Source organism: Choloepus didactylus, chromosome 17 (assembly GCF_015220235.1).
Source record: "Choloepus didactylus isolate mChoDid1 chromosome 17, mChoDid1.pri, whole genome shotgun sequence".
In the NCBI taxonomy this organism is placed as follows: Eukaryota; Metazoa; Chordata; class Mammalia; order Pilosa; family Megalonychidae; genus Choloepus; species Choloepus didactylus.
In genome coordinates, this window is record NC_051323.1 from 5364942 (window position 1) to 5385706 (window position 20765).

General features: G+C 42.7%; 1 protein-coding gene across 1 annotated transcript in view; it reads left to right on the forward strand.

The window, feature by feature from the left end:
• Positions 1-19796, forward strand: part of CHMP3 (charged multivesicular body protein 3) — a 72448-nt gene extending 52652 nt beyond the window's left edge. Inside the window, exons 4-6 of the mRNA XM_037806455.1 lie at positions 9492-9613; positions 17359-17473; positions 19243-19796. Coding sequence (XP_037662383.1) covers positions 9492-9613; positions 17359-17473; positions 19243-19391 — 386 coding nt within the window. The 3' untranslated portion in view covers positions 19392-19796. The remainder of the gene's footprint in view (positions 1-9491; positions 9614-17358; positions 17474-19242) is intronic.
• Positions 19797-20765: the final 969 nt, after the last annotated feature.

Below are 20765 nucleotides of genomic sequence, written 5' to 3' on the forward strand. Positions count from 1 at the left end.
TTTGTTTCTGGCATATTTCATGCAACATGATGTCCTCAGGGTTCATCCATGATGTTGCATACATCATGACTTTATTCCGTCTTACAGCTGCATAATATTCCATCGTATGTATGTACCAGAGTTTGTTTATCTGCTCGTCAGTTGATGGAAATTTGGGCTGTTTCCATCTATTGGCAATTGAGAATAATGCTGCTATAAACATTGGTGTGCAAATGTCTGTTCATGTCCCTGCTTTCAGTTTTTCCAAGTATATGCCTAGTAATGGGATTGCTGGATCATATGGCAATTCTTTACTTAGCTTCCTGAGGCACTGCCAAACTGCCTTCCAGAGCAGCTGCACCATTCTACATTCCCACCAATGGTGAATAAGTGTGCCTCTTTCTCCACATCCTCTCCAGTACTTGTACTTTTCTACGTTTTTTGTTTTTTTTTAAATAATGGCTATTCTAGTAAGCGTGAGATGGTATGTCATTGTGGTTTTGATTTGCATTTCCCTAATAGCTAGTGAAGTTGAGCATCTTTTCATATGCTTTTGTGTCATTTGGATATCCTCTTTGAAAAAATGTCTTTCCGTGTCTTTTGTCCATTTTTTAACTTGGTTGTTTGTCTTTCTGTTTTGAGCTGTAGGAGTGCTTTATATATTCTGGTTATTAAACCCTTATTGGATATGTGGTTTCCAAATATTGTCTCTCATTGAGTAGGCTGCCTTTTTTTTTTTTTCCATTTTTTTTAATTGAGATTGTTCACATACCACACAATTATCCAAAGATCCAAAGTGTACACTCAGTTGCCCATGGTACCATCATACAGCTATGCATCCATCACCACAGTTAATTTTTTTTCAATTTTTAAAACATTTTCATTACTCCAGAAAAGAAATAAAGACACACAAAAAAAGGAAACTCAAATCCTCCCATACCCCTAACCATCCCCCCATTATTGATTAATAGTATTGGTATAGTACATTTGTTACTGTTGATGAAAGAATGTTAAAATACTACTAGCTGTAGTATATAGGTTGCAATAGGTATATATTTTTTTTTCCTATATGCCCCTCTATTATTAACTCCTATAGTGTCATACATTTGCTCTGGTTCATGAAAGAGATTTCTAATATTTGTACAGTTAATCACAGACGTTGTCCACCACAGGATTCAATGTTTTATACATTCCCATCTTTTAACCTCCAACTTTCCTTCTGGTGACATACGTGACTCTGAGCTTCCCCTTTCCACCACATTCATGCACCATTCAGCACTGTTAGTTATTCTCACAATGTGCTACCATCACCTCTGTCCATTTCCAAATGTTTAAGTTCACCCTAGTTGAACATTGTGCTCATAATAAGCAACCACTCCACATTCTTTAGCCTTATTCTATACCTGATAACTTACATTTCATGTCTATGACTTTACATGTTATAATTAGTTCATATCAGTGAGACTCTGCAATATTTGTCCTTTTGTGTCTGTCTCATTTCACTCAATATAGTGCCCTCAAGGTTTCTTCATCAACCCCTTTTTTTTTAAGATGGTTTTGTTCACACACCATACATTCTGTCCTAAGTAAACAATCGATGGTTTCCTGTATACTCAAGTATTTTTGTATTCACCAGCATCGCCACTATCTGTATAAGGACATCTCCATTTCTTCCACAAAGGAGGAGGAAGAGTCAAAGAAGGTAGGGAGACAGGAGAAAAACAAAAAAAAGGAAAGGAAAAAAAGAAAAAAAAAATCTAACAGCTAGGAAGCAACAAAAGGAAAGATAGCATTAAACTAAAGTAGAATAAAGAGTCAGACAGCATCACCAATGCCGAGAGTCCCATACCCTCCCCCAGTGTCCCCCCATATGCATTTAGCTTTGGTATATTGCCTATGTTATATTAAAGACAGTATAATACAGTGTTTCTGTTAACTGTAGTCTCTAGTTTGCATTGATTGTATTTTTTCCCCAATACCAACCCATTTTTAACACCTTGCAAGGTTGACATTCATTTGTTCTACCTCATGTAAAAACATATTTGTACCTTTTATCGCAATCATTGAGCACCCTAGGTTTCACTGAGTTATACAGTCCCAGTCTTTATCTTTCCTGTTTCCTTCTGGTGTCCCACATGCTCTGAAACTTCCTCTTTCAACCATACTCACAGTCATCTTTCTTCAGTGTTCTTACATTGCTGTGCTACTGTCTCCCAAAATTGTGTTCCAAACCTCTCTTTCCTGTCTTTTCCTTTCCATCTGTAGTGCTCCCTTTAGTGTTTCCTGTAGAGCAAGTATCTTGTTCACAAACTCTGTCATTGTCCATTTGTCAGAGAATATTTTAAGCTCTCCCTCATATTTGAAGGACAGTTTTCCGGATACAGGATTTTTGGTTGGTGGTTTTTCTCTTTCAGTATCTTAAATATATCGCTGCACTTCCTTCTTGCCTCCATGGTTTCTGTTGAGAAATCCGCCCATAGTCTTATCAAGCTTCCTTTGTATGTGATGGATCATTTTTCTCTTGCTGCTTTCAGGATTCTCTCTTTGTCTTTTATGTTTGATAATCTGATTATTAAGTGTCTTGGCGTAGGCCTATTCAGATCTACTCTGTTTGGGGTATGCTGCGCCTCTTGGATCTGTAATTTTGTGTCTTTCATAAGAGATGGGAAATTTTCATTGATTATTTCGTCTGTTACTGTTTCTGCCTCTTTTCCCTTCTCTTCTCCTTCTGGGACACCAATGACGCGTACATTCATGTGTTTCATGTTGTCATTCAGTTCCCTGAGATGTTGCTCATATTTTTCCATTCTTTTGCCTATCTGTTCTTTTCTGTGTCTCCATTGTGTCCTTCATCTCGTGTGTTGTGCCCTTCATTTCCATGGACTCTGTCAGTTGTTTTTTCGAGCTTTCAATTTCTACCTCATGTACACCCAGTGTTTTCATTAAATGCTTCATCTCTTTTGCCATTTCTTCCCTAAACTTTCTGAATTGATCCAGCACTAGTTGTTTAAACTCCTATATCTCAGTTGAAGTGTAAGTTTGTTCCTTTGACTTGGCCATAGCTTCACCCATCCTAGTGTAGGTTGCAGTTTTCTGTTGTCTAGGCATCTGGCTTCCTTGATTACCCCAGTCAGGTTTTCCTAGACCAGAATGGGCTCAGATCTTGGAAGGAGGCAGTAGCTTCAGGTTTTCCTGCGGGTGTCTTAGAAGATTGATGCACCTTGTGAGGCCTTGAGTCACTTTGCTTTTCTGCCCAGCAAGTGGCACCTGTCAGCCTGTAGCTCCAGACTGGTGTAAGGAGGTGTGGCACATGCTGTTTTCCCCAGGCTCTGGGGTCTGGTTCTGAATGGAAGGCAGGTAGTAGAGCTTGGCACCGCCTCTTTCCTCTTAGGGAAGATATACCCCCTGGGGAGAGGTCATTTGCATTTGAATTTTCTGACTGCTACCTCCACTTGTCTGGGTCTGAGTGCTGAGAATTGAAAATGACTGAGGCTTTCTCCACTGAGCCGAAAAAGGGACAGAAAGACCCCCTTTAGGGTCAGTCTGCAGCCCCCCTCAGTTTCACCTGCCGGCCAGGGATAGCACCCAGTCCTCTGGGCTCCCCCTCCCTCCCAGAGAGGTCCTCCAGCTCTCCAAGGTCAGTTGTCACCAGAAGCCTCCGTCTGCTTGTTGAGGATTCGTAGCTTCTATTGAGCAGTCCACGTGTGCTTATTAAAACCCCAGTTGGAGCTTAGCTGAGCTATATTCGCTTGCTTGGAGAGTGCTGCTCTCTAGTACTGCGAGGCTTTTCAGTTTTGGAGAGTGCTGCTCTCTAGCACCACGAGGTTTTGCAGTTTGTGCCATAGGGGGAGGGGGCTCCCAGCTTGGGTCCGCAATATTTGCTTTCAGATTTTATGCTGAAATCTCGGACATTCCTCCCAATTCAGGTTGGTATATGGTGAGTGAATGGTTACATTTGTCGTCGTTCCCAGCCACCCCCCACCCCCCACCCCTTGGGTGATTTCTTCTTCCAATTCTTCATTGCTTCTGTATAGAAATACTACTGATTTGTGGGGGTTGATCTTGTACCCCCACCAATTTGTTGAATTCATTTATTAGCTCTATGAGTTTTGTTGTGGATTTTTCAGGATTTCCTATATATAGAAGCCTATCATCTGCAAATAAGTGATGTTTTATTTCTTCCTTTCCAATATGGATGCCTTTTATTTCTTTTTCTTGCCTAGCTACTGTAGCCAGAACTTCCAGCACAGTGTTTAATAGCAGTGGTGACAATAGGCAGGCATCCTTGTCCTGTTACAGATCTTAGAGGGAAAGCTTTCAGTCTTTCACCATTACTAGGATGTTAGCTGCCCTTTATCATGTTGAGGGAGAGTCAACCTATTTTTAGTTTTCTCAGTGTTCTTGTCAAGAAAGACTCCTGGATTTCATCAAATGCCTTTTCTGCATCAATTGAGATAATGTAGTTTTTTTCCTTCATTCTGTTATTGTGGTGCGTTATGTTAATTGATTTTCTCCAACCTTGCATATCAGGGATAAATCCCACCTGATCATGGTGTATAATTTTTTTAATATGCTGTTAGATGCAGTTTGCTAGTATTTGTTGAGGATTTTTGAATCTGTGTTCTTAAGAAATATTGGCTGTTGTTTTCTTGTGGTATCTTTATTTGGCTTTGGTATGAGGGTGATGTTGGCCTTGTAGATTCAATTAGGAAGTGTTCCCCCTTCTTCAGTTTTTGGAAGAGTTTGAGCAGAGTTGGAGTTAAGTCTTCTTGGAATGTTTGGTAGAATTTCCTTGTGAAGCCGTCTGGTCTTGGGCTTTCCCTTTTTGGGGAGGTTTTTCATTACTGATTCAATCTCTTTACTAATAATTGGTTTGTAGAGAGATTCTGTTTCTGGTTGAGTCAATGTAGGTAGTTTGCGTGTTTCTAATAATTTGTCCATTTCATCTAGATTATATAATGCATTGGCGTAGTTTTTTCTAGTATCCTTTTAGAGTTCTTTTTATTTTAGCAGGGTCGGTAGTGATGTCCCCCTTTTCATTTCTGATTTTAGTTATTTGTATCCTCTTTCTTTTTATCTTTGTCAGTCTAGCTAAATGTTTGTCAATTTTTGTTTTGATCTTTTCAAAGAACCAACTTTTGGTTTTGTTGATGTTCTGTTGTTTTTTGTTGTTGTTGTTTTCTACTTCATTTATCTCTTCTCTAATCTTTGTTATTTCCAGTCTTCTGCTCACTTTGTGTTTAGTTTGCTCTTCTTTCTCTAGTTTTTCCAGTTTTGAGGTTCGGTCTCTGATTTCAAGTCTTCTTTTTTTAATGTAAGCATTTAGAGCTAGTAATTTACCTCTCAGCACTGCCTTCGCTGTCTACCGTAAGTTTTGGTAGGTGTGCTTTCAGTTTGTTTACCTCAAGATATTTTCCTAATTTTGCTTCTGATGTCCTCTTTAACCCATTCATTATTTAAGAGTATGTTGTTTAATTTCCACATAGTTTTGAATTCTCCCTTTCTCCCTTTGTTATGTATTTCTAGCTTCATTTTTTTGTGATCAGAGAATATACATCATATGTTTTCACTATTTTTGTATTTGTTGAGACTTGTTTTTGGACCTAACGTATGGTCTGTCCTGGAGAATGATCCATGGGTACTCAAGTAGAATGTGTATTCTGTTTTTATTGGTTGAAGTGTTTGTTCTATATAGGTCCATTAGGTCTAGCTGGTTTCAAGTATCGTCCAGGTCCTGTATTCCTTACTGATCTTCTGACTAAGTGTTCTATCTCTTATTGAGAGTGGTGTGTTAAAGTTGCCTACTATTAATATAGAGCCATTCAGTTCTCCCTTCAAATCAGTCAGTATTTGCTGCATACATTTTGGGGCTCTGATGTATATAATTTTTATATCTTCTTATTCAGTTGTCCCTTTTATCAGTATATAAGGACCATCTTTGTCACTTCTGTTTTTTACTTAAAGTCTGTTTTATCTGATATTAGTATAGCTACCTCAGCTCTCTTTTGGTTACTAATTGCATGTTATGTTTATTTCTGTCCTTTCACCATCAACCTAGTCGTATCTTTGAATTTAAGGCAGGTCTCTTGAAACAGCATATAGTTGGGTCATGCTTTCCAATCTCTGCCTTTTGACTGAAGAGTTCAATCCATTTCCATTTTAAAGTCACTACTGACAAAACAGGACTTTCTTCTGTCATCTTGCTGGTTAGCCTTTGTAAGTCTTACACCGTTTTTGTCCCTTACTTCCATTAATGCCTACTTCTATGTTTTTGTTTTTGTTTTTTAATTTTTGTTTGTACCAGCTTTTGTATTTACCCATGTAATTGCCTTTACTAGATTCTTCATGTGGCTTCAATCTAGTGTCTGGTCCTTTGCTTCCAACCTGAATAGAACTCCCTTTAGCATTTCTTGCAAGCTGGTCTAATGGTCACAAATTCCCTCAGCTTTTGTTTCTCTGGGAATGTCTTAATCTTTCCCTCATTTTCGAAAGATAGTCTTGCAGGATACAGAATTCTTGTTTGGAAGTTTTTTCCTTTCAGGACTTTAAATAGGTCATCCCAGTGCCTTCTTACCTCCATAGTTTCTAATGAGAAATCACTGTTTAATGTTATTGAGGCTCCCTTGTATGTGACATGTTTCTTTTCTCTTGCGACTTTCAGAATTTTCTCTTTATCTTTGGCATTCAGCAGTTTGGTTATAATATGTTATGGTATGTGTATTTGGGTTTATCCTGTTTGGAGTTCATTGAGCGGGTTGGATGTGTGTATTTATGTCTTTGGGACATAAATACATGTATGTGTGTATTTATGTCTTTAGGAAGCTTTCAGCTATTATTTCTTCTAATATTCTCTCTGCCACTTTCTCTCTTTTTTTCTACTTCTGGGAATCCTGCAAGGCATATAGTGGCATGCCTGATAGTGTCCCACAGATTCTCAGACTGTGTTCACTTTTCTTTATTTTTACTTTCCTTCTTTTCCTCAGACTGGATGGTTTCAATTGATTTACTTCAAGTTAACTGATTATTCTGTTAGCTCCAATCTGCTGTCAAACCTCTCAGTGTAATTTTTTTTCCTATTACTGTGGTATTCAGCTCTGGTTCCTTTTCATAATTTCTGTCTCTTTATGATATTTTGTTTATGTTTGTCTTTCATTTTCCTAATGTTCTTTAGTTCTCTGTCCATGTTTTCCTTTAGCTTTTTGAGCATGTTAAGCACCATTTTTAAAAAGTCTTTGGTATATTCCAGGTCTGGTCTTTGTCATTGATGGTTTCTAATACTTTAATCTTCTCTTTTGCATAGGCCACACTTCCTGTTTCTTTACATGTTTTGTAATTTTTTATTGCAACCTGGGCATTTTGATAATTTTAATGTGTTGTCACTGGAATTTAGACTCTGAAGTATCTGTTTCTTAAGATTGTGTTCAGCTAGTGTAATGACAGAGATTTCCTTGAATGCCAGGAGCTAAACAAAATTTTTTTTTAAGAAACACCTTTCCCAGTCTTTGCAGATAAGCCTTGGTATTATTCTCTTCTTCAGATGTTACAATGAGTTTAGAGAGCAGCTCAAGGCAAAAGCATAGATTCCCTGATCTTTTCTGAGCATTTGTCTTGTCCTGGGCATGCACATATGGCCTTAGGAATTTCTCCCTTTATGAAGAAATGGATGACCTCATTCCCCTGGGAAACAGTGTCCCGCAGTTGGTACTCCTTTCTCCGGGTGGCTAGGATTTTACTGTTCTTCCTCAGTGTTGCATAGGAGCACTCTGAGATGCCTTCAAGAATCTGGGACTTGGAGCCTGGGAAGTGTGTCCTGGTTCAGTCCTTCAGGCTGCCTCCAAACAGATTGCACCAGACATACGTGTACCCTTGTATATATGCACAAAGGTTATTACTCTCCTCCCTCTAGGACTAGGAACCCACACTAGGAGCGCAGTCCTGCTTGGTGCTGAGCCAATAAGAGGATGGGGAAGGGGCCAGCCAGGGCACCCTGAGATCCTACTGTTTTTAAGTTTCCTTTTCTTGATTCAGTGCTCACCCTGTTACTGTGGTCCTTTCTACCAGTTCTTGCTGATTGTTCAAAGCTTTTTTTGGGGGGTGGAACCCTGAACTACTCACTCTGCTATCTTGATTAGGGTGGTACAGATTCTTGACAATTTTCTGTAATTAAGCAAATATTAAGTAAATCAATGTTTTATTTTCCCATTCCAGTATTTGGAGAAATTGGTATTCTCATGCATTTAGCGAACTTCCTGACCCAGTTAGAAAAGCCACAAAATGCTACTTATGTCACCCAGGTACTTCCCTGGCCCCTCCTGGTTCCTTGCCTCTTATATTCTTTTAGATGGGAAAGCTTCCTAGAGTCCTGGATTCAGACTGAGTTAAAATTGTAGTGGCTTCTGGCTTAGCCTGTGTTTTAGTTTTCCGACTGTTAAACAATTATCAGACTTGGCTTAACCACAGGAAATTATTGGCCCATGGTTTCAGAGCCTCTAAGGAATGCTTCCTCCTGGAGTCACTACCTTCTGGCTGGCTGACAGTCTGTGGGGTTCCTTGGCTTTATTGCAATGCAAATAGCGGTCCCTCCTGGCTTCTTTCTCCATCTGAATTTCACTCTGCTTATAAAGGACTCCAGTCATCTGGTTTATAGCCCAACCTGATTCAGTGGGACCTTAACTGAAGTAACGTCTCAAAGAGATCTTACTTAGAATGGGCCCACACCTACCAGAATACAGACCAAGACCAAGAGCATGTCCAAACTTGGACACAATTAATCCACCACAGCCTGGCACTACAATGCCAGAGGAAGTCTGTGTGCCAGTTTGGGTTAATAGCTTAATGTATAGCAATTCTGAGAACTCTAAATCCCATTTCAAAACAGATTTTGAGAGTCTTACCAACTCTTTTTATTTTACTTTCTAAAGACATTGGGGGGGGGGGGTTATCATCTGCTTTATTGCCATGCTTTCATATAAAGAAGATAGTAGTGTGTGTACAGTGTCAGACTTTAGTAGCCATTGGAAAGGAACTATTGGCCTCCGTGCACTGACACACGTGTTCTCACTATATCTTTCCTGATTTCTCTCATGTTGCTGAAGACCCATGACCAGTTGCATACTGAAGAGCCGCTCTCCAGTCTGGTGCATGGGGACCACTGCTTGGGTGGCCTACTGCCTTCTATTTTCCAGTGTGGCCCTGTGAAGGTCTAGAGCTAGTCCCCCCATTTGTGACTTGTCCTGGATGTCACAGTCATTCTACTCTGGCTTCCTTGCCTAAAGTCACCACAGGCCTTCAGGCTCCTCCCAGACCAGCCAGGTAGTGTATGCTCAGAGAATGCAAGCCAGAAGGAGCCGAGGTAGCACAGAGTTTAGGAAAATCAGTCCCTCAGACCACCTGCACAGTAATATGCTCTAAATGCATAATTCTGGGAGTCCACTACTACTGCTCCCTTTATTGGAACAGGCTGTCTCTTTGTTCCGTCCTGTCAAGTCCTGATTCCATGCTTTCCTTTTCAGCGGTTCTGCGAGTGGCTGGCTCCCTGCAAAAGAGCACAGAAGTGATGAAAGCCATGCAGAGTCTTGTGAAGATCCCAGAAATCCAGGCCACCATGCGGGAGCTCTCCAAAGAGATGATGAAGGTGACAGGCTAGCAGCCCTGCTTCCCTCCTAGCCACTGGGCGTCACTCTCAGCAAGTGGCCGGGGTAGGGATGGGGCGGGTGGGAATGGACACACCTGTGCTGCCGTGAACACTGATTGAAACCATGCGAGCTGAGCAAGAGAGGGGCTGGGTCAGAGTGGTAGAGCACTCCTTAAAAGAAGCAAGAATGGTGTGCCCAGAGCTCTAGGGGAAGTGGGGGATCCAGAGGGCAGCCATCTGGGGTTCAGGGAGATCAGATTTGCTAGTGCCAACCTCTGCAAGGAAATGGAAAGAAACCCAGTATCCTACCTAAGGTGCCAGGGCTGCTCTAACAAATACCACAGACTGGTATCAGTTGGCTTCAGCAACAGAAATGCATTGTCTTGGTTGGAAGCTAGAAGCCCAACATCAAGGTGTTAACAGGGCGTCTGCAGCGTTCTAGTGGTGGCTGGCTGGCAGTCCAAAACTCAGTCTCTGCCTCCGTTACATGCCGTCTCTCTCCCAGTCTCCTCGCTCTGTCCACGTTTCGTCTGCTCATGAGGACTCCAGTCACACTGGATTACAGCCCACTCTGAGTCATTTTGGCTCCATTGTCTTAACCATTAGGATCTTCAAAGATCCTATGTACAAGTGTGCACCATCCACAAGCTGGGTGTTAGGACTTGATCTGTCTTTGTGAAGAGCAGGATTCAATCTGTAACACTCGCCTTCCTCCAACTGCTCCAGGGACGTTAGGGGAGCTGGCAAGAAATGTCAATGTAGCCCAGGGATGGGCAAACTTCTCCTTTAAAGCGCTAGATAATAAGTGTATTTAAGCTTTGCAGGCTGTACATCTCTGTTGTATAGACTCACCTCTGCCTTTGTAGCCTGAAAGCAGCCACAGGTAATACTTACACAAATGAGCGTGGCTATATTCCAGTAAAACTTTGTTTACCAAAACAAGCATTAAACCGGATTTGGCCCACATAGTTTGCTGACCTGTGTTCTAGACTAAGAAAAGGGGAGATGGAGAACCAAATGGAAAGGTACCCACATACTACACCCACCAGCTGACAGTGCCCCATGCATGCTGCCCTGTTGAGTCCTCCTGGCGGCCCAGCAAGATAGTTATTTTTACCCCTTTTCTCATGCAGGAGAAAACTAGTCTCAGAGCTGTGGGTAACTTGCCCAAGTTTACATAGGTAGCAAGTGACAGGTCTGGGGTTGGAACCCAGATGTCAGCTCTTATTACCTGCGCTGCCACAGAGGAAGGGGTGATAGGAAATGATGATTGTAAAGGAGCTGTTTCATGATTCACGTGTGTGGTCTGAGAACCAAGATCATACACTTCAAATTCTTTAGTTTGTGCATGGAAACTGCCTCCCTTCATCCTAGGGAATTTCATTTATGTGCTTGAGTTATATATGGGACTAGAGGACCTGGAGGAGAGAGACTGAAAAAAGAAAATTGATGGAAAAGAAAAGCAACCTAAAAAGCTCAGGGCCCAGATGTTTGGAATGTGAAATCCTTAGGTGATACTGGTAAAGAGGGAGCCAGGTTGGGAGCATATGTCCTTTAAAAGTGGTGTGTGGAGGTCTTATCTCCTAGGTTGGTGACTGACTCTCCATCTGGAACTGGATAACAGATGATTCTTGCAGCGACTTCAGGCCTGCTTTTTATTTATTTATTTATTTATTTATTTATTTATTTATTTTTGGTACCAATAAGTCTTTATTTATTCATTGTATTATCCCAGGGAAAAGCGGGGAAGGTGGAAGGGTCAGCATGTGTCACAAAATTATAGCAGAAGGGAAAGGAAGTACCCCATACAAAATCAACCATCAAATAAATACACCCTAGAGATGGGGTCACCAGAGTCCAAGGGGGCTTGGTCTCCTGCAGTTCAGGAATAGTGTGGAAGGGATTAGGGAAAGAACAGACAGCTACATGCTCTCCTACCTTCCCTTCCTCCCCATAAATCAAAGTTTCCACACACAGCTTTGGTTTCCAGCAGTATATATGGATTTATATTCTTCTGTCTATTAAACAATCTCGTGGCCTCTTTGACATAAGTTTCTTGCTCCTGAGTGACTTGGATACATACTTGTCTTCCCTTTCTTGATCTCTCACCTCCACTTTCTACATGGATCCTCCCATGTCCCCCAGTGTTTCTCTGTTTCCTAAGATTGATAATTAAGTAGGTTTGGTCAATCCAAACACAGCAGTGTGTAACTTCTGGGAAAATAGAGGAATAAGGAGGGAGCCACAGAGCCCACTCCTCTCCCAGAAGCAGTGAGTGAATAGGCAGAAACTGTCTGAGTCAACTATTCTGGGGCTCCAGAGACCTGGGGAATTCTGTGCATCATCTAGAGAATTGCAGGATGAAGAGAATGAGAAACTGTGGCCAGAGACTGTGATTCTATCTGCAGCTTCTGGTGCCCATTCCCCACCCTCATGGGAAGCAGCAGCAGGTGACCCGATCCTTCCCTAGGGAACGACTGTGGGCCAGGATGGCCAGTGGAGTCCTCTACTGCAGGTACAGAGGGGGACACAGCCCAGTCCTGATCCAGCTGTTGGCCGGCGAATTTAGACCACTGGATCCCACTGTTCTAGCCCTTCGTAGTCAGACACTGCCACACCATTGTTTTGACAGTGTCAGGGGCAGAACTGGCAAAGGGCCAAAACAAAAGAGCTTAACACAAACCCAATCAACAACAAAATCCTAGATGAGAGAAAACAACCTTCAGAATAGACCCATCAAGATATTCAGATGCCCAGAAATCAGCGAAGAATCACAAGCCATATTAAGAAACAAGAAAATATGGCCCAAAGGAAAAAATTAAAAGAAAAGAGGAGATGCAGAATTTGGAACAACTAAACAAAAATGTTCAAACAAATCTAGATCAATTCAAGGAGATGGCTAAAGAGATTAAGGATATTAGGAAGACACCGAGGGAGCATAAAGAAGAATTTGAACACTTACAAAGGAAAATAACATCTTATGGGAATGAAAAGCACAATGGACGAGATTTAAAATGCACTAGAGACACACAAAAGCAGATTTGCAGAGGCAGAAGAAAGGATCAGTGAATTAGAAGACAACAAAGCATCTGAATTCAAACAGACAAAAGAACCTATAGAGAAAAGAATGGAAAAAATTTGAACAGAGTCACAGGGAAATAACTGACAACATGAAGCACACAAAAATATGTGTCATGGGTGTCTCAGAGGGAGAAGGGAAAGGGGGCAGAAAGAATATTTGAGGAAATAATGGTTAAACGTTTTGTAACTCTTAAAAAAGACATAAACATGCATATTGAAGAAGAGCAATGCACTCCAAACAGAATAAATCTGAATAGACCCACTCCAAGACACATACAGATCAGACTGTCAAATGCTAAAGATAAACAAGAGAATTCTGAAAGCAGCAAGAGAAAAGCCATCCATCACATAAAAGGGACACTCAATAAGATTAAGTGCTGATTTCTCAGCAGAAACCATGGAAATGAGAAGGCAGTGATATGATATATTCAAAATCCTGAAGAAAAAAATTGCCAGCCTAGAACTCTTTATCCAGCAAAGCTGTCCTTCAAAAATGGAGAGTTTAAAATATTCACAGATAAACAGAAGCTGAGACGGTTCGTTAACAAGAGATCTGCCCTACAAGAAATACTAAACGGTGTTCTGCAGGCTGAAACGAAAAGACAGGAGAGGAAGGAGGCTTGGAGGAGAATGTAGAAATGAAGGCTATCAGTAAGTTAACTAAAAGGATAAAAAGAGAGAAAAAAATAGATATGACAAATAATAGCCAAAGGATAAAAGGGTTGAAGTTAAATACTGTCTTTACAGTAATAACATTGAATGTTAGTGGATTCAACTCCCCAATCAAAAGACACAGATTGGCAGAATGGATTTAAAAAAACATGCTCCATCTGTATGCTTCTTTTACAAGAGACTCATTTTAGACCCAAAGTTACAAATAGGTTGAAAGTGAAAGGCTGAAAAAAGATATTCCACTTAAGCAGTAACCAAAAATGTGTTGGGGTAGCTATACTATAATATCAGAGTAAGTAGACTTTAAATGCAAAACCGTTATAAGAGACAAAGAAGGACATTATATATTAATAAAAGGGACATTTCACTAGGAAGAAATAATAATCATAAGTATCTATGCACCTAAGCAAGGGGCCCCAAAGTACATGAAGCAAACACTAGCAAAACTGAGGGGAATAATAGACGTTGCTACTGTAATAGTGGGAGATTTCAACACACCACTCTCATTGATAGAATATCTAACAGGATCGATGAGGAAACAGAGAATCTAAACAATACTATAAATGAACTAGACATAACAGACATATAGAACATTGTACCCCAAAACAGCAGGATATACATTCTTCTTAAGTGCTCCAGGATAGACCACACGTTGGGTCACAAAACAGGTTTTAATAAATTTTAAAATATTGAAATTATACAAAGCCTTTCTCTGGTCATAATGGAATGAAGGTGGAAATCAATAACAGGTGGAGAACTGGAAAAGTCACAAAAAAATGGAGGTTCAGCATCACACTCTTAATCAGTGGGTCAAAGAAGAAATTGCAAGAGAGAAAAATAAATATCTGGAGACGAATGAGAACGAGAACACAACTTATCAAAACTTATGGAATGCAGCAAAGACAGTGCTGAAAGGGAAATTTATAGCCTTAAATGCTTACATTAAAAAGGAAGAAAGCTAAAATCAAAGACCTAACTGTACACCTGGAGGAACTGAAAAAAAAAAGAACAGCGGACTAATCCCAAAGCAAGCAGAAGGAAAGAAATAAAGAAGATTAGAGCAGAAATAAATGAAATTGAGAACAAAAAAAGCATGCAGAAAAGCAATAAAACCAGAAATTGGTTCTTTGAGAAGATCAGTAAAATTGACAATGTCTTAGCTAGCCTGACAAAGAAAAAAAAAGAGAAAAGATGCAAATAAATAAAATCAGAAATGGAAGGGGGTTATTACATGGATCCCATAGAAATAAAAAGGATCATGAAAGGATACTATGAACAACCATATGCCAACAAATTAAATAACTTAGAAGAAATGGACAATTTTCGTAGAAACACACGAACAACCTACACTGACTCAAGAAGAAACAGAAGACCTCAGCAAACCAATCACAAGTAAACAGAATAAATCAGCCATCAAAAACCTCCCAATAAAGAAAAGTCCAGGGCCAGATGGCTTCACAGGGGAATTCTACCAGTCATTCCAAGAAGAATTAATACCATTCCTGCTCAAACTCAGAAAATTGAAGAGGAGGGAACACTACCTAACTTATTCTATGAGGCCAACATCACCCTTAATACCAAAGCCAGATAAAGATACTACAAGAAAAGAAAATTACAAATACATTAGTGTTAATCTTTTGGCGTGAATCACGTCAAGGAATAGTCTTAACTTAAAAGGCTGGGAATGAGGGATGGAGCATTCCTACTTTCTTCAGGTTTTGTTACACAAATTGAAGAGTTGTGGAGATAACCCCCAAAATTAAATGTGTATGAGGGGTTGCGAAGGGGGAGCTGGAGAGGGGCAATGGAGTGAGGTTTTAGGACAGATCTAGGCCAAAATAGAAATTAGGGGAAGGCAAATACAAAAGAAAGGATGGTTCAGGATTCCTACTTTCAAGAGGGGCCCCAAGCATGTTTCTGATCCTTTTCCCTGGTTCAGAATCTTCTGTCAAAGGTGCTTTGGCTGTTTTCTTTCAACACAAAAAAAGAAGTTTGCAAACAACAAAACCTCAGAACACGGAGAAAGACCGATGCGTTATATTTACTCAAACTAGACCACCTAACAATCACCAAATCAGCGACTCTTGAAGTTCTACAAAGCCCAGACAAATACAACAACTAGAGCAGGGCAGCTTTATGAGTCTAGAATCAGAAACACCTCACTCAATACGTTCTGTTGCATTTGCCCTGTTTCAACGCGGTGAAATAGGTCTGCAGTGAGCCACAGCATGTAAATGAACCCCTTTCTCCTTCAGCTACCACGACACCATAGTCACTGCTGCAGCAGGGTAGGACATTGGCTCCATGCGCAGCAAAGAGGCCTTCACTAACCATCTTTCTGGAGGCCAAGCAGGAAAATCCAGAATTATGAAAGGTTAAGGATTTCAGTCTTGGCTTCGTGCTTCCCCTCTTGGACACACACACACTGTGCGTGGCCGGCCTGGCCTGACCCAGTGAAGGATGGACCTGGTGTGCCAAGCAAGTCCCGTGCCCTAGGATGAAGAGGTTGGAACAGGAGTCCCTGAGGACATGTGAGGCAACTCAAACTCTCACATAACCTTGGCTTCCTCTCTTGACCTTGAACCTGGCGCAGCCTCTCCTAACCTCTCAGCATCACCTTCCCATCTAGACTAATTTCCAGTCTTCCGGCAGGAGATCAAGTCATGGGACAACCCAATTAAAACCTAAACACTTCCAAACTGGAGGGCTTTCAAGAGGACACTATGGCAGTCAAGCCAGCTCTAATCAGCAGAGAAGACGCCTGCGTTATGCCGGGCCAGAGGCCAAACCTGGGTGACCTTGAATGTGAATTTGTTTACCTGCTCATGGAAAAGGTTTTGCAAATGGGCAGTAAGTGGTGCCAGCTGGATTCACATCAGTGAGGCATGTCAGCGGGCTGGAGCAGAAAGGCAGGCAGGAGGGAGGGGTTGTATACCGTGTATACTGTATACTGTGGGTTGCGAGGGAGCTGGGCCCTGGCCGGGTGCAGGGGAACACGTGGCCCTCGTCACCTGGGCTCACCAGGACCACGGGGGCCAAGCAGGTGGCAAAGCTATCGGATTCCCCTCCTGGCAGCGTCTCAGAAGCCTGAGCGCCAGCTTGCCCTGGGCCCTTCTCCACAGCCAGCAGCAGCCCCCTTTCTTACCCAGCAATTTCACAGCCCCCTTTCGACATTGGAGGCTGCTGTTCTGCCCATTTGCTTCGAAAACAGACAACTGCCAGTGGGGCCTTGTCTGGCACCAAGGAGCCTGCTCAGCGGGGAAGGCTGCAGGCCTATTGTGCCGGCTGCTAGAGAGCAGCTTTCTTGGCCCCAGGTGGTGCCATGTTGCTGCGGGCGCAAAGGCCGCTGGCTGCCTGGTGCTGCAGGGTGCCTGGCATGCAGGAGCCCTGCCCTGTCTGCCCTCCGGGGGTGTGTGAGCCAGGCTGGTGACTTGGTGGATCCTTGCCCGACCGACTAGACTGGCCCTGTGCACTTTCCAGAGCATTCCTTGTCCCGTGTGGAGGCGTCCAAGAAACTGCCTCCATGATCCCAGGAGAAGAGCTTTGCCTAGCGGCCACGAGCAACTTAACCTAGACGTGCCTTTGGGCCTCCTCCAGGCCTGTCTTGGGCTTCCCCACCCTGCTTTGGCATTTATCATGGTGTCTAACAGCTGCAAGCAGCTTTCTCTCCCTGTTTCAGCTCCTGCAGTTACACATGATATCTGCAGTTAGGGCAGTTGCTGCCCAAGACAGCTTGTCTGTCACCAAGTTCCTTGAGTTCTCATGACCTTGGGAAGCTCTGCTGAGACCTTGGTGCTTGATTCAGAGAGCCAGTTCCCTCTGGGCCTTCACCCTTTGCAGAGGGGCAGCATCTGGCATTTCCTTAGACCCTGCTGTCCTGCCTGTCAGCCCCAGAAAGGGTGGACAGGAGCTCGGTCGGGGCTGGCCGCCTTGAGGTGTCTCTTGCGTACAGACTCAGCTGAGGGAAGTGACGCTGTATGTTCTGTGTTCAGGCTGGGATCATAGAAGAGATGTTGGAGGACACTTTTGAAAGTATGGATGATCAGGAGGACATGGAAGAAGAAGCAGAAATGGAAATCGACAAGATTCTGTTTGAAATTACAGCAGGTATGGCCGTGCACTGCATCTTCTTTTCCAGTCCCTTTAGGCTCTTCCTTCTGCAGTCGCTAAACTACATTTTTTTTGTGTGTTTTAATTTATTTTTATTGTGATAAATTCACATACCATGCAAACAAAACAAAGCGTACATTCAGTTGTTCACAGTACCATTATATGGTTGTGCATTCATCACCAAAATTAATTTTTGACATTTTCATTACCGCACACACAAAAATAATAAGAAAAAAAATTAAAGTGAAAAAGAACAATTAAAGTAAAAAAGAACACTGGGTGTTCTTTTTTTTTTTTTCTTCCCCCATTCCTCCACTCATCCATACACTAGATAAAGGGAGTATGATCCACAAGGTCTTCACAATCACACTGTCACCCCCTGTAATCTACATTATTATATAATTGTCTTCAGGAGTCCAGACTGCTGGAGTGGAGGTTGGTAGTTTCAGGTATTTACTGATAGCTATTCCAATTCATTAGAACCTAAAAAGGGTTGTCTATATTGCGTGTAAGAGTGCCCACCAGAGTGACCTCTCGGCTCCTTTTGGAATCTCTCTGCCATTGAAACTTATTTCATTTCCTTTCACATCCCCCTTTTGGTCAAGATGTTCTCTGTCCCACGATGCCGGGTCTACATTCCTCCCCGGGAGTCATATTCCTTGTTGCCAGGGGGATTCACTCCCCTGGGTGTCAGATCCCACCTAAGGGGGAGGGCAGTGATTTCACCTGCCAAGTTGGCTTAGCTAGAGAGAGTACCTCTACATTTTTTATTTTAGATTATGCAAGTTTCCTGAAAAACATGACATCTATAACCATCTTCAACACACATACAAAGATAAAGAATTATTTTAATTCCCAGAGTTTTTTGTAAACATAAGTTTTTGATATTTGTTCTTGTATGCTGCACAGGAATGTAAATTGGTACAGACTCTCTTGAAAGCGATTTGGCAATAGCTGTCAAAATCCTTTCATCTAGCAGATCCACTTCTGGGAGTTCACTCTAATGAAATGATTAAGGATGTGCTGAATGATTTAACTCAAAGATGGTCCGTAGTAACATGGTGTATAGTATTGAAAGCTTGAAACAAACTAAATGCCTAATAATAGAATACTGGCTGAATCAATTGTAGTGTATCTATTTTAATGGAATACTGTCTAGCTGTGATAGATGATGTAGAAATATATTCATTGACATGGAAAGATATTCACAATACGAGAAAACAGCCTTTTGGCAAAAATATACACTACTGTGTAAAAACAGCTGGAAGAGGGATAAAAGTGTCAATAGTAATTATCTTTGAGTGATGGTTAATGAGTTATTAAATTTTATTTTTCAGGATTTTCTGAGTTTTATGTTTAATAAAAAATATAATTGGTTGGATTAAAATTTTATTTTTTTAATTTGTTTATGTTTGCGAAAAGAATAGTTAGGAAAAAATTAGCAAAGAATTTAGGAACAATTTAATTTTGCTGAGAGAGAAGATTTAACATCTTCATGAATCTTGAAAATTGTTTTCGGTATTTAGGAAATTAGATCAGGAGCTTCAAAACCAAGATTCTTAAAATCAAAATCTTCTAATCATCATAATTTTGGTATTCCTCCAGGGTGGTGTTTGCACATTGGCCGCAGTGAGCAAAACCCCGGAAGCGCCTGTTGTGTTGCCCCTTTTCTGCTTCCTGTCGGATGGGTCCAGGTGTGGGGCAGGGGGACGAGGTGCCGCCCCCGAGGCCGGCATTCTGGTCATTTGTTTGCTGTTTCTTTCCAGGGGCTTTGGGAAAAGCACCCAGCAAGGTGACCGATGCCCTTCCGGAGCCAGAACCCCCAGGGGCGATGGCCGCCTCCGAAGAGGAGGAGGAGGAGGAGGAAGAGGCCCTGGAGGCCATGCAGTCCCGGCTGGCCACGCTCCGCAGCTAGGAGCCGCCCAGCGAGCCCTCGCTCTGCCCCCGGCCACCCTCCGGGAGCACACGCACTCCTGCAGCCGCTGCCCGCTCGTGTGTCTCTTCTTGCACTACACCTCTGCCGTGAGGCATCGCATCTGGGGAAGGTTCTCTGCTCACATCTGTCCACTCCCTGCAGAGGTTTGGGGCCTGTCGTAGATCTCAAAGGGAGTATTACTGTAAGACATGGTGTAATTAAATGCATTCTTTTCAGGGGTATAAACAAATATCTTACTGGGAGGAGGGCAAAGAATTCTGTCTTCTCACAAAGTATTTCTGAGAACAGAGTTGATTGCCCAAATGTGGGAGACTATACTTTTTTTTTTTTTCTGGAAAACACTATATAAAAGGATTTTAATAAATTTCTGCTTTAACACTTGGTCCCCTTGTAGACTGTCATGTGCAGTGAACTTTCAAGGTCCTTGCTGTCCCAGATTGTGGCATATGTTGGCCCTGGAAAGAGAGGAGGGACAATAGTCAGGCATACAGGGCTCGGAAGCTCAACAGAAGTGGCTTCTGCTCTGCAGATGCTGCTCCCCCAGGCTCCGTGGGCGTGGCACGGGGCCTCTCCTGTATTTGTCATCTTTCTAACCAAAAAGGAGGCTTAGGGATTGTGCGCCTCGTCCTGCTGGCTAGTCAGCTGGACGGCTGTGTTATGTCTGGGCTGTGGGTGTGTGTGTCTCTGTAGCTTCCTTCCCTCCTTTCCCATTGTGGAGTGAGTTGCTACGTGGTCCGTCATGGGAACACAGGCTCAGGCACAATAGGAACTTTCAGCACGTGACAACCGTAATACTTCCACAGCCCGGAGGGCCCCAACGAGCAGGGGAGGAGGCCCCTTTGCGGCCCATCTCCTGGGAGGCCAAGCTGCTCGGCTTTGGCCTGGGGGGTGGCAGCTCCACTTACCCTGCTTCCTTTCGGAGAAGGGAGAGCCTGTGCTGTTTGGGTGTGAAGTGTTTATCCACCCCAGGGGTTGGGGGCCCTGCCACTGAGTTTCCTCCCCAATAAGCAGCTGGGGCTGCTTGTTCCCAGTCTCAGGGTTCAAGGTCTGCTCAGCCTTTTCATTAGACCTAACATCTCCCCTAGGAGGAAAGGAGGAGGGTTGTGGGCAGGGGCTGGGCGATGGCCGCTAGGTATGTCCGTGACTGCCCCGCAGTCCCCTCAGCCTCTCGACTGGCCTGGCCTACCCCTCTGCACTCGCTCCCACAACTCAAAGCCCACCTCCCACCTCGGACACAGAGGCGGAGACGGGTCGGAGTTACCAGCCCGTGACTCAGCAATGTTGACGTGAAGGTTTGGGAACACCTGTGGGTGCAGCGCGTTCGGAGGGCTTCAGCTGTGCGTACCGTGACTC